General features: G+C 38.2%; 2 protein-coding genes across 2 annotated transcripts; one reads left to right on the forward strand and one right to left on the reverse strand.

Moving 5' to 3' along the window:
* Positions 1 to 232: 232 nt before the first annotated feature.
* On the reverse strand, positions 233 to 1977 carry LOC149957367 (uncharacterized). The gene is made up of 3 exons (XM_090166994.1): positions 1858 to 1977; positions 1562 to 1809; positions 233 to 1487 (listed from the first exon to the last, which is right to left on the reverse strand). Exons 1-3 carry the CDS (start codon positions 1975 to 1977, stop codon positions 233 to 235), a joined length of 1623 nt encoding a protein of 540 aa, XP_090023120.1.
* Positions 1978 to 3943: 1966 nt separating this feature from the next.
* Positions 3944 to 4927, forward strand: LOC149957368 (zinc finger MYM-type protein 1-like). Its single transcript, XM_090166995.1, has one exon. The coding sequence runs from the start codon at positions 3944 to 3946 to the stop codon at positions 4925 to 4927; it is 984 nt and encodes a 327-aa protein (XP_090023121.1).
* Positions 4928 to 11871: the final 6944 nt, after the last annotated feature.

Consider the following 11871-nt stretch of genomic DNA (forward strand, 5'->3'; position numbering starts at 1 on the left):
AAGTTCTTTTGCGGCGTCAGTACCGTAGCTATGGCTATTTTGGGAAATTTTATGATAGTTTCAAGGTTTCACGTGGGTGCTTTCTCAAACTGAAAATAAAACTTCTTCTCCTTATCTCCCTTGGTTGAATTCCTGGGGGCTAGGCTTAACACTGAAATCTACATTTCTTTACATATAACTTTCATATTCGACTAAAACTTAATGGGGATCTTGCTTAAATTATATTTCTCGTCTATGGCCATTTTATATTTGCGTTAAACCCGATTAACACTTCGACCGACGCGTGTTCGTTGTTAGGACGACGAACATTTGGATAATCGGCCATAATTAAATCTTTACTTCGCATTTTCTGTACGATTTCACAACTAGGGACTGAAATTACCGATCCGCATATTTTCGGGATTTCGAAAGCTTTGATTGACACTGACCGGTTAGGGTCATGGATGTTGCACAATACGACGCGTACTTTCTGTCTCTTGGAATTAATTGGAGTATCGCTTCCGAAATGATTGATGCGAAGTGGTTCGTCGCCGATAACTTCTAATTGCAGGCGGCGCGAATCTTCATCCTTAATGAACGATAATTGACTTCCGGTGTCTAGCAAACAGCGGAGTTGACTGGAGTCTTGGGCGTCGGGGCTTTTGACGGTGGCCAGGGCTGTCTGAAGAAGTACGACGTCTGACCCGCTCGAGATTGCGGAATGTACGCTTTCAGGAGGTGGATTTTTCGGCGGCTCTTCGGGTTTCTCCGTGGACTTAGGAATCGTCTGGCGTTCCTTTTCTCTTTCCCTCGAGTCACAAAGGGTGAAATGATGTTTCCGCTTGCAATACTTGCACTGTTTAACTCTTCCTCGACAATCTCTAACTCTATGACCTTCTCGCAGACAGTTAAAACATCGGCGTTTACGCATTACGATCGCTCGTCTCTCTTCTGGGCTGTGTTTCACGCATTCCGTAGTGAAATGATCGGTCGCGTCGCAAAACATGCAAAACTTCGAACCCGTTGTCACACTCAAAGCGGCGAAACTGCCCTTCGGACGCTGTTCGGGGCGGGATTGGCTACCTTTAACTTCGGAATGGTGTCTTTTGGAAGCGTTGTCGGTTTTTCTGGGTCTGGTTAGCGCGGCGGCTCTTTCGCGACTGGAAACGTCGCGTAAAAGGAATTTGCATAGGTCCTCGACGTAACAGTCGGCGTTCGCGTCGAATTCCCGGCTAAACGCGATTACGATGTCTTCGGGAATCAGCTCCATAAGAACGGGTGAAAGTAACGCGCTGTAGGCACTCGTGGTTTTACCTAAATTTTCCAAGCTTCTGTTTTGGATTTCGCAATGATCGTAGAGGTTCCGTAGCGCAACGATATCACTTGAATCTTTAACTTTTGACATTTTTAGCAAATTATGCATGCGGGCTCCTATGATAGCGTTTTTACTACCAAATTGAGTTTCTAGAATTTTAACTGCAGTTTCATAGTTTATGCTGGTCGTTTGCCTTCGAGATAAGAACGTAAATATGTAAACTTAACTGACGGCTCCATATCGCTACGATGAATGACTGTGTCAAACTGGCTCCAAAATTCCTGCCATTGTGAAGAATCTCCGGAAAACTTCTTAATTTCCAATAATGGTAATCGAACTGGCGGCGCTTGGAAACGGCACGATGAGCCGCACGACGAATCTTGGTCATCGCTGCCGTTGGAATAGTGGGCATCTTTGCTTGGTGGTTTTCCCGCGGCGCGCTGACTTAGTTTGGTCGCCTTGAACTTGTAGGATACGATTATATCGTGGACTTCCTCGGTCTTGTTAACCTCTGACTCGACCAACGATTCATCTAACAGCTCCTGGATCTAGTCGTTCAATACGACTAGTTTTCTCTCCTTCTCCTTCAGTTGCATCAACTTCTCTTCGACGATATCTACATCGGGCGTTCTCTTCTTGATCTCTGCTTCAATCGCTTTTGTTGCTTTATCAATGTCCGACATGATTAATAACAGTTCTTACAGTCCGACAAATTTAGTCCAAAATTAAAACATCCAAAGGCGGGTCCCGGGTTTCGGCACCAAAATGTGGGAGAGCTTACGAACCCGAACGGTTACCGACTGAAAAATAACCGGGGGTTTGGGGAGAGAGGAACTTAACTAAAGTAATTTAAGATTAAACAGGGTTGTGAGCGACTACTACAATCTAGATTAAAAAACATGACAACGGTAAATTTAAACAATAACACTGGATTTATTAGGGAATAACTACTACAATATTTCTCGTTAAAGGGCAGTAGTTGAAACTTCGTTTCGCGAATGCGCGCGATCAAACTTGACCTTCCGGTCCGGGAAAAATACCACAACTCCTTTTTAAAAACGAGCCAGCTACCCCACTCCTCGGAGAAAACCCGCGCGTTACACGAAGGGACGAAATCGGCCAAAATGGAAATTTCTAGTTGCTTGGAAACTTGCAACCTGTGTTCAGGATATTGGTCCGCCTTCACACGTACGTTTGGAAAACCAAAGGGGCGCGGGAATAGAAGCCAGAAATCTTAACCGTCCGTTGCTGGACAAAGGGTCCCCCCTCAGAGCCGTCTTAAGGCATTAGGGGCACGTGCCCAGGGCCTCACACCTAAAGGGAGCCTCGCAGAGGCCCCCAAAAGATTTTCTAATTAATAAAGTTTAGTTTTTCACCATTTCTACCTTAGTATTGTGTTATTGCATATTTTGAATTTACTTCGCGTACCCAGTTTTACCACAAAATCAAAAAACCTCTAAATTACATAGTAAAATAGCCTAGTAGCTTTCCCCGCGGACCACGCTACCGTAGCTTTATAGTCAGCCTCTTGTGATAGAAAAGTTTATAATTTTTCATTTAAAATTAATACGTTTCTTAAGTAATATATTTATTTCTATTAATAAAAATTATAAAATGAAACGTGCCTTCGCAAGTGGTTCTGAGAAGAGGAAGAAAGCGGCTAAAGATAAGAAAGAGCTCGCGAAGTTACCGAAAGTGTCTTCTTTTTTCACTGCACTGTCTGCAGAATCCGTTCCAAAAACGTCTGTGGAGAGTTCTTGCTGTTCTTCTCCACTTTCCCAGACGCAAAATATAGAAGAAATAATTCAATTAAACACGACTGAATTAGTGGCAGCTGGTGATCTGACTGACAGTGAAGGAAATATTTTAAATATACCAGCTGAAAATACCATTCCACCAACGTCTTTAACCGTATCATCGTGCTTTTCAACGGATCCAGCTCTTTGGGGACCCATTGACAATGAGTTGCGTTCTCACTGGATTCGTAAAGGTCCTTCAACTTGCCAAAATCAGGGCTGTGACTACACCAATTCTGTCCGTGTTTTTGGAACCGGTGATAAAATGATTATAAGGGGCTTAACAAAAGCTGCGTTTAAACGGGAGCTTCGTAACGAAGAATTTGTTAATCGTGAATGGCTGCTGTACTCACCATCAATAGGATCAGTGTTTTGTTTTGTGTGCTGATTATTTTCTAATCAAGAACCACAGTCATCGTTGAGCTCAACTGGTTTTCATGACTGGAAGCACTCATCTACTCGAATTTCTGAGCACGAAAATGGTACTGGGCATCGAAAAAGCCTGTTAACATACTGCAACCTACCAAAATAATCTGGTCGAATCGATTCTGGATTGGTGAAACAAATCCACCAGGAACAACTTTATTGGCAGGAAGTTTTAAAAATAATTGTTGCTGTGGTGAAATTTTTGGCTTCAAGGGGTCTAGCATTCAGAGGAGACAACCAAAATATTGGATCGCTTCAAAATGGTAATAATTTAGGAACCTTGGAGCTACTAAGCCAGTTCGATCCATTCCTTGAAGAGCACACCAAGAAATATGGAAATGCTGGAAAAGGAACACCTTCGTATCTATCAGCCAATATTTGTGGAGAATTTATTAATATAATGGGGGAGAAAGTATTGTCCGTAATAATGTCTGAACTGCGCAAAGCAAAATATTACTCAATCTCTGTGGATTCTACACCAGATATATCCCATGTAGATCAATTGAGTTTTGCGGTTCGATATGTAAAGGATAGTGCACCTGTGGAGCGGTTTTTGGAATTTATACCTATACTAGGGCATGGTGCTGAGTATTTAGCAGACGTCGTGGTAAATTTCTTGAAACAGAAAGTTATTTCCTTATTAGACTGTCGTGGCCAGTCATACGATAACGCTTCAAATATGGCAGGTCGATATTCTGGTTTGCAAGCCAGGCTTAAAGAGGTTAACGAGTTTGCTGTCTACGTTCCTTGTGCAGGACATTCTTTGAATCTTGATGGTGTTAAAGCTGTTGAGTGCTGCTGGCAAATCGTCTCGCACTTTGACTTTGTACAACGTTTGTACGTATTCTTTGCACTGTCTACTCATCGCTGGAACATATTGGTTTCTTCTTTAGGACCAAACCAGAAGGTCGTTAAGCGATTAAGTGACACACGATGGTCAGCTCACGCTGATGCAACTAGGGCACTGTCTAAAGGGTATAAAAAAATTCAAGCTGCTCTTGATGATTTGGCCCATGACGACAATCAATCGAAAGATACGAGACACGATGCTCAATCACTTAGCATAAAAATGGACAAATTAGAGACAGTATTTATCTCTATGCTTTGGCACGACATTCTTCGCCGGTTTAATGAAACAAGCAAAACTGTACAGAAAGTAGACATAAACGTGTCTGTTGTGGTAAATTTCATCAAGTCTTTAAAGTCTTATGTTCAAGATCTAAGAGAAAAATTCGAGGAATATGAAAAACTGGCAAAGTCGAGAGCTTCCGAGGCGGACTACAGTGACAGCAATACACGTGTAAAGCGAAGAAGTCGTCGTTTAACTCGCTTTGAAGGAGGTGCAAGTGACACAGTTCATGGTGGAAACCAAAAGTTTAAAGTAGTAACATACCTGCTTCTAATTGACTGATTAATAGAAGGATTAACAACACGAGGCAAGGCATACGAAGATATTAATAACTGGTTTGGCTTTTTTGTGAAACTTAACGAAATTAATTCGAAAGAAATTTCGCGGAAATGTAGAAATCTTTGCTCAAACTACTATAAGGATGTGGTCGAAGTTGAGCTAATATCGGAGTGCCAGCATTTCAAACATTACATTACAGAAGATAAAGATACTTCTACCGCTCCAGTGTCCATGTCTAGCATTTATTCAAAGATTAAGAACAACAATTTGGATTCGACATTCCCTAACATTGAAATTGCTTTGCGAATCTTCTTATCTTTGATGGTAGCGAACTGCACTGGAGAACGCTCATTTTCTAAATTGAAGCTTATTAACAAGTTGGCAAGCCAAAATATACCTCTCCTCGGAAGCATTGTCCCTAGTGGTAATAATTTCTCGAGATGACCCTCAAAGTTATATCTCCCCAATTCAAAGTTATTTACTAATAACGTAATCCCGGTTCAATCCCGCCCGGTATAAAATTTTAATTTGAATTAAAATAATTGAGACGAAACAACCGAGATTAATTTATTCAGAATATTATAAATTAAGTAGTTACAACAGTGAGTTAGACGTACTAAAACAATGCACAATTGACTTTAACCCTATTTACGGTACAAGTTTAGCAGTTAAAAATAATACGAAGCCAATTTTAATGAAAGAAATATCTACAGAGGGTATTTGTATTTTTGTCGCTTACGAAATACTTGCCGCATAGTTAACGCTCATTTTATTTCAACTATCGCCCGATCAAGATACCGTAGATATCTGGTAGTGGACGACTCGTAGACTATCGGAACCTGTTGACGTTGTGACACATACCGCATGAAAAAGACCAAAACCGTCCAATTTCCCATATCATATAATGACTCGCACACCCAGGATATCAATGACTGCATTAGGAATCGTAGATATCCAAATATCCACACCAACAAAAAACTTATTAACAAGAAGCGAAAAACTTACCATTCACAAAGCACAGAAAGCCACTTGACTAAACGTATATCAATAAATGACCGTAGAGGGAATAGTTAGGGTTCTTTATAAATAAACACAAACGAACCCAATTGATGAACTGCATTAAACATCTTAATCAGCCGAGAAAACGTTTAAAATAAATTACGACCGAGTTGAAAACCAGACCAACTCGATATGTTGTTAATAAATGAATTATTAAGCTTGAAAACCAATACGCTAAACCTAATAGATAAGAATATACGACTGAAAAAAACTAAATAAATTACAAAAAACTAACGGGTTCTACCCTTTATCTTATCTGCTGACTGCGCTAAAACAAGATTTGACCATTAAATTTTTTGAAAATGCGACGTATACACTTTGAAGGTTCCGTCAAAAATTATCCTTTCCCAAACGTAAAGGTTCTCAAAACATTAATACACAAAAAATAAGTAAAAAGGTTCCTCCAAAAAATGAACCATTTTGCGGAAGAAGTAAATAATTTTAAAAGAATAAAAGATAAAACAAATATACAACCGCAAAAATAAAACGTCAAATAATAGAAGAAACAATCTTAAACTCCATTCATTAAAAAAAACACTAAACAAAAGTACCAAATTGAAATAAAGCAACTTATTATATTAAACAAGATTAAGTCTTTATAATTTTTTCGTAAAAAAACCACATTAGGCCTTCACAATTTCATTCGTAAAAAAATTCAGGACTTTGTTAACTATAATGCTTACAATGAGTGTCTTATTTGCAGTGTAGCTTGAAGTTATCGTTGGTTCTGTGGTAGAGCGCTCGACTGCCTAACTGAACGGCCCGGGTTCGAAACCTGGGTGACGCATTTGTTTTTAATCAAATGAGAAATCGCTAAATTAGAATTTCTTCGATGCAATAATTTCAATTTCAATTCTATTTCAATTAAACCAAAATTTCGTACTCTATTAAATACGCTTCCGATAAAGCTGAAGGTCTAATTTTCAATAAGGCGTAACAAGTGTCGGTGGTTCTGTGGTAGAACGTCCGCCTGTCAATCAGGAGGTCTCGGGTTCAAATCCCGCCCGATGCGATCGCAAATTGATACTAAGACGAATACCGTGTACAACTGGTGGAAACCCTGCCATTGGACGTTGAGAGGTAGCATTACACTCAGCACTCGGTCCGTCCCAAAGTCATTAAGAAGAAGTTGGAGAGAAAACGCCCATATAAACACAACAGACTCAACATGCACAACCATCAGAACACAAACACAACAAATTCAACACTCACAACCTACGCATAAACATTACAAAAACGTAATACACCAAACCGTCACGACGGTGAGCGAAAAAACACCATCCAAACCAAACCGCAAATGCATCCGTTAACGCTCACCGTCACACGGTGGTTTTGCCAACCCTTTGAGAAACTGCGTACGCAGTGATTACACTTTGCACCGAAAATGCGAACGCGTTCGCAGTCCTGACAGACAGACAGACCCACACACAGACCCACCCACAGACCCACCCACAGACCCACAGACAGACACGGTCGTTGTATAACCCCTTCTAGGGGACTTTGTCCCCTCGGAGAGGTAAAAATGAACATCGCGCATGCATGCAACAGTCCAGATTGAATAATTTGTCGCTCATGAGTATCGAATCAGATGTGCTCCAAGAAATTGAATTTTCCGAAGTTATTAGCGAGTTTGCGGAGCGCAAAACTAGGAAAAGATGTTTGTAAAGGGATTTTGAACGTTTTGTAGTATTTCGATTGCAATAAACTTTAAAATAAATAATATGACCAATTCATACTATACTGCCTACTAAAAAGGGGCCCCATTTTCCCGTAGTGCCCAGGGCCCCCTAAATCCTTAAGACAGCACTGTCCCCCCTTTGGAGGCGGCACGCGCTGAAAGGGTGTGAAGGGGGCTACTGAAACAGGCGCTTCTCCACAAATATAATTTCTAATGATACAAAAAATGGAAAAATACTCAATACAGGATATCAGAAGTAAATGGAACTTAAGTACACTCAAAACATTACAAAAATGAAATAACAACAAAATGAAATACAATACAATAATATGAAATGCAATTAGAACTTAATTATATACAAAATATTATGAATATTTTACCGGGTTCAAGGCAGATACCGAACTTCACATTACTGGCTATTTCGTTGTTTTGGGCCCGGTTTTTGTGGCCGTAAGACTCTGAAAGAAAGCATTTTAAAACCCATGTTCATAGGCAATTTTTGAGTAATTAGGACCCAAAGACCACGTCCTAAAATTTATGACATACTTAACCCTATCACCCTGTATTATGACACTTTGAATAGCCTTCAAACGATATTAACAATTTAACGTCATTAGAATGAAACTTTAGAGTGTCAGAATAATTGGTAGTTAAATGTTTAAAATGAAGAAAGAGTGTCCATTCTTACCGATGACGAAATCAAATTCTCTGATGATATTTTGGCCCTGAACTCCGGCGATAAACATACACGCCACTAAGAAACATCGAATATTTAATGACATATTCAATCTACCATAAAACTAAAAAGTCGAGGAGTTTATTTTAGTTTTGGCAAAGACATTCAAAATTATTACTGCTAATAGCCGCTTCAATAAAACAACTTCGAACTTTTCACCTTTAACTTCCTTGAAGATGTTTTATTAAAGCGCCTATTTCAATTTGAAATACCGTAACCGGGAAATTCAAATTAGAGTGTATCTTTTCCATAGCATAATCTAACATTATAAAGGGCACTCAAAAACATGTTGCAGAATAAGGTATCTGGTATTAGTATGTCGGATATAAAATTAATATATAATTCGCCACCCTGCAGTGAGGGCTTTGTTACGAGTACATCGAGTAAGTTCCACTACACTATCAGCGATCTGTGAGCAAAATATTTGAAACGTGTCGCTTCTGTTGTGATATAGCTGCACGGGATCGTCTCAAATTTGAGACCAAATGCGAGTTTGAGACCAATTTTTACATGGTAGAACCAAGAGACATAGAGATAGAATAAAAAGAGTCTGCCTCGAGAGCTCTCCCTATACAATTTCTACCATGGGTTTCCAGATAAATTCGAACTTCGCGAACCTCCTTCTTACCCCCTATACCAGCGAGCCAATCATATTGCTCTAATTCAAACCGGTTTTTTAGCGACCCTAATTAACTAAGAATAACGCATTTTCAAAGTTATACGCCGGTCAAAATTAATCATGGGCAAGGGGGGAAAGAATATGACGGTGAAGTTGGAAATTTTCATGGCACACGGAGGTAGCGTTGAGGCTTATTCCTTTTCTTCTATGTCTCTTGGTAGAACCCATTAGGCCGAGTCATATTTTCCCTTAACTAATGACTTTGCCCTGAATTTACCAAAAACAGTTAAAGTATTGAGACCAGGGCTGGCTGAAACCAAAATTTACTTTGTGGAGACCCAAATTTTTTCAGATGAGACATAGTTAGTGATTTAGTTTAACCAAAATTAGAGAGGTTGAGCAAAGCGCTCGAGAAGTTTGAACAACAACGTCGGGAGTACCTCGACGTTCGATAAGAAACATTCTTCAAAATCTGTTACGCGCGATTTCAGTTTGCCGGCTAAAGCCAGTGCCAGCACGATTTTACAAACCTTGAGCTAATGGAATCAAGTACGTTTGCAATCGAATTTTAATAAACTGCACACCATTCGTTAACCCAGGGTACAGGAACAATTTAAAACGTGGTGTGAGCAATACTAAAACAGGCGTCATGTATGGGTATGATTTTTGTCGAAGTACAATCAACTGTCTCGAATTGTTTATTTGAAAAATTATAATTATCAGTATTTTTATTTAAACACTAAAAATATATTACGACATCTCACGCAAGCTGACATAAAATTTGGCGTCGTTTTGAAGTTGCTAAATATTCGACTCCGAAGTACAAACGGGAAAAGTAAAACGCCTAATATTTTAACGTTGTTGTTCAAACTTCTAGAGTGGTCTGCTTAACCTTTCTAGTGAATGTATTTAAACTTCGAGGTTAACGGTAATAGCAGAAGTTTATAATAAACCCCTTCGGGGGAAGTATTCAACTTCCCATTGAGCCCATGTTATTTTAATGATACATCATTCCGCGACAGTTCAAAAACCGCGCGTCACTACGGTCGCTATTCATTCGTTCTTAAAATCATGACGTTTTTTAAAATAAAAGTAGTACCAGAGGTCGACATCGGAGGATTTTTTTATTAAAAATAAAATGGCGGGAATCTACCGAGTTGGCAGTGGTGTTAATAAGGAAACACAATGTAATTTTTATATAAAAGATAATTTAAATAAGTCATTTCAGACTCGTGAATCAACAATTAAGAAATCAGTTAGTGGCAAGCGAACTAAAAATATAGAAGAACCTATACATCAACCAAAAAGGATTAATTATTGTCAGAGCCAATTAAGGCCTAACCACAATCACGATTTACGAAACACTAAAATAAGCCAGCCACTCTTAGCAACTTTACAGGTAAGAATAAATTATAATAGGGAATCTTATATATTACTTCTTTGGGTGTAATTTTAATGCTTGGTTTATTTATATATCCTTATTTGCTGGTAGTGTATGCACTGGGTTTTAACTAATGAGTCAGTAATGGCATGGTGAATTGGTTCAGTGTATCAAAGATCTTTAACTATCAACCAGCGTTTATACCAACTCATCTACTAAGAAGAAACCTTTCCTCAGGTAGACTAGGAGTTGCGATAAAAGATGTATAGAAATAGTCAAGTTTATTTGGCATGCATCAAGAGCTTACCGAGCCAATTTGATGTAATACCGTAAAAGTGTTTGTCAGTTAATTTTCCACGCTTATATCATTTCTTACAATTTATACCTTGACTAGGCTATGTAAATGCCAGATAATTAGGTAGAACAACAACTTATATCAAAAAGCAGGACCATTGTTTTACGTGTGATCAATATATTTAGCTATAAATTGTTTTAGACAATTACCAATTTTTGTACACTCGTGAAATTGCTGTTTTTTTATTTATTTTATAACTAGATTTATTTTAATTGCTATCAGCTAAGTTTTGAAATAAATATATTCCCAAAAACCATATGATATGGCTCATTTTCTAACAGAGAATTCTTTTCGGAAAATGTTGACTTATAATAGTAATTAATCTTATTTTCATTCGTTATCTTATTGGTGCCCAAACCATTTTATAAAAATATATTTTTAAAATAAAAAAACCATTAAACTGTGTAATAAATGCAATAATAAGAGTAAGAAAATTATATAATCAGAAAAAAACATTTTCATGCACTATTTTATGGCTTTAAAAAAGATTTTGGATAACCTCTCATTCTTCAGAAACTGATTTGCTTTCCCTTCGTGGCTATATTATATAAATATATTTTAATAAAATAACGGATTTAACTATAAAAATTATAAAAACTAATAATAAAATTAGAGTAAGAAAATTATTAATTAGAAGAGCCAACCATAACCACGTGATTGCTTTTTGCGTCAAAACTCGAGCTCTCCTATTGGTCCGTGACTTGGGTATAAAAATTCGGAAAAATTACAGCGTCGCCGATTAACAGGAATCGCTAAAACGTCTCTGCACCGCGATTTCGGTTGCGAGGATCGCAAAATAAACAGCTCGCTAAATTGCGATCCTGTTAAAATTAACAGGAATCGCAAAACGTCTGTGCACCGGGCAATAAATTAGTTATGCAATTCCAGAATAGTAATTCCTTGAACATCAATATTAAACATAAACGTTTGGTTTTTACAGATAAATAATATATCATCTAAACATTCCATAAAGTTATCTATATTTTTTAGTTCCTCCATAATCTTCAATAAAAAAATATCTCATTTAGTATTAAAATAATTCTACAAAATCGCAATAACATTCCTTAAAAAGTTTACTGCAACCAAAAAAACCCCGCCAACCCTCACTGTACTCTAAAC

The sequence above is a fragment of the Leiobunum rupestre genome, chromosome 2 (genome assembly GCF_980474605.1).
Source record: "Leiobunum rupestre chromosome 2, qqLeiRupe1.1.hap1, whole genome shotgun sequence".
NCBI lineage: Eukaryota > Metazoa > Arthropoda > Arachnida > Opiliones > Sclerosomatidae > Leiobunum > Leiobunum rupestre.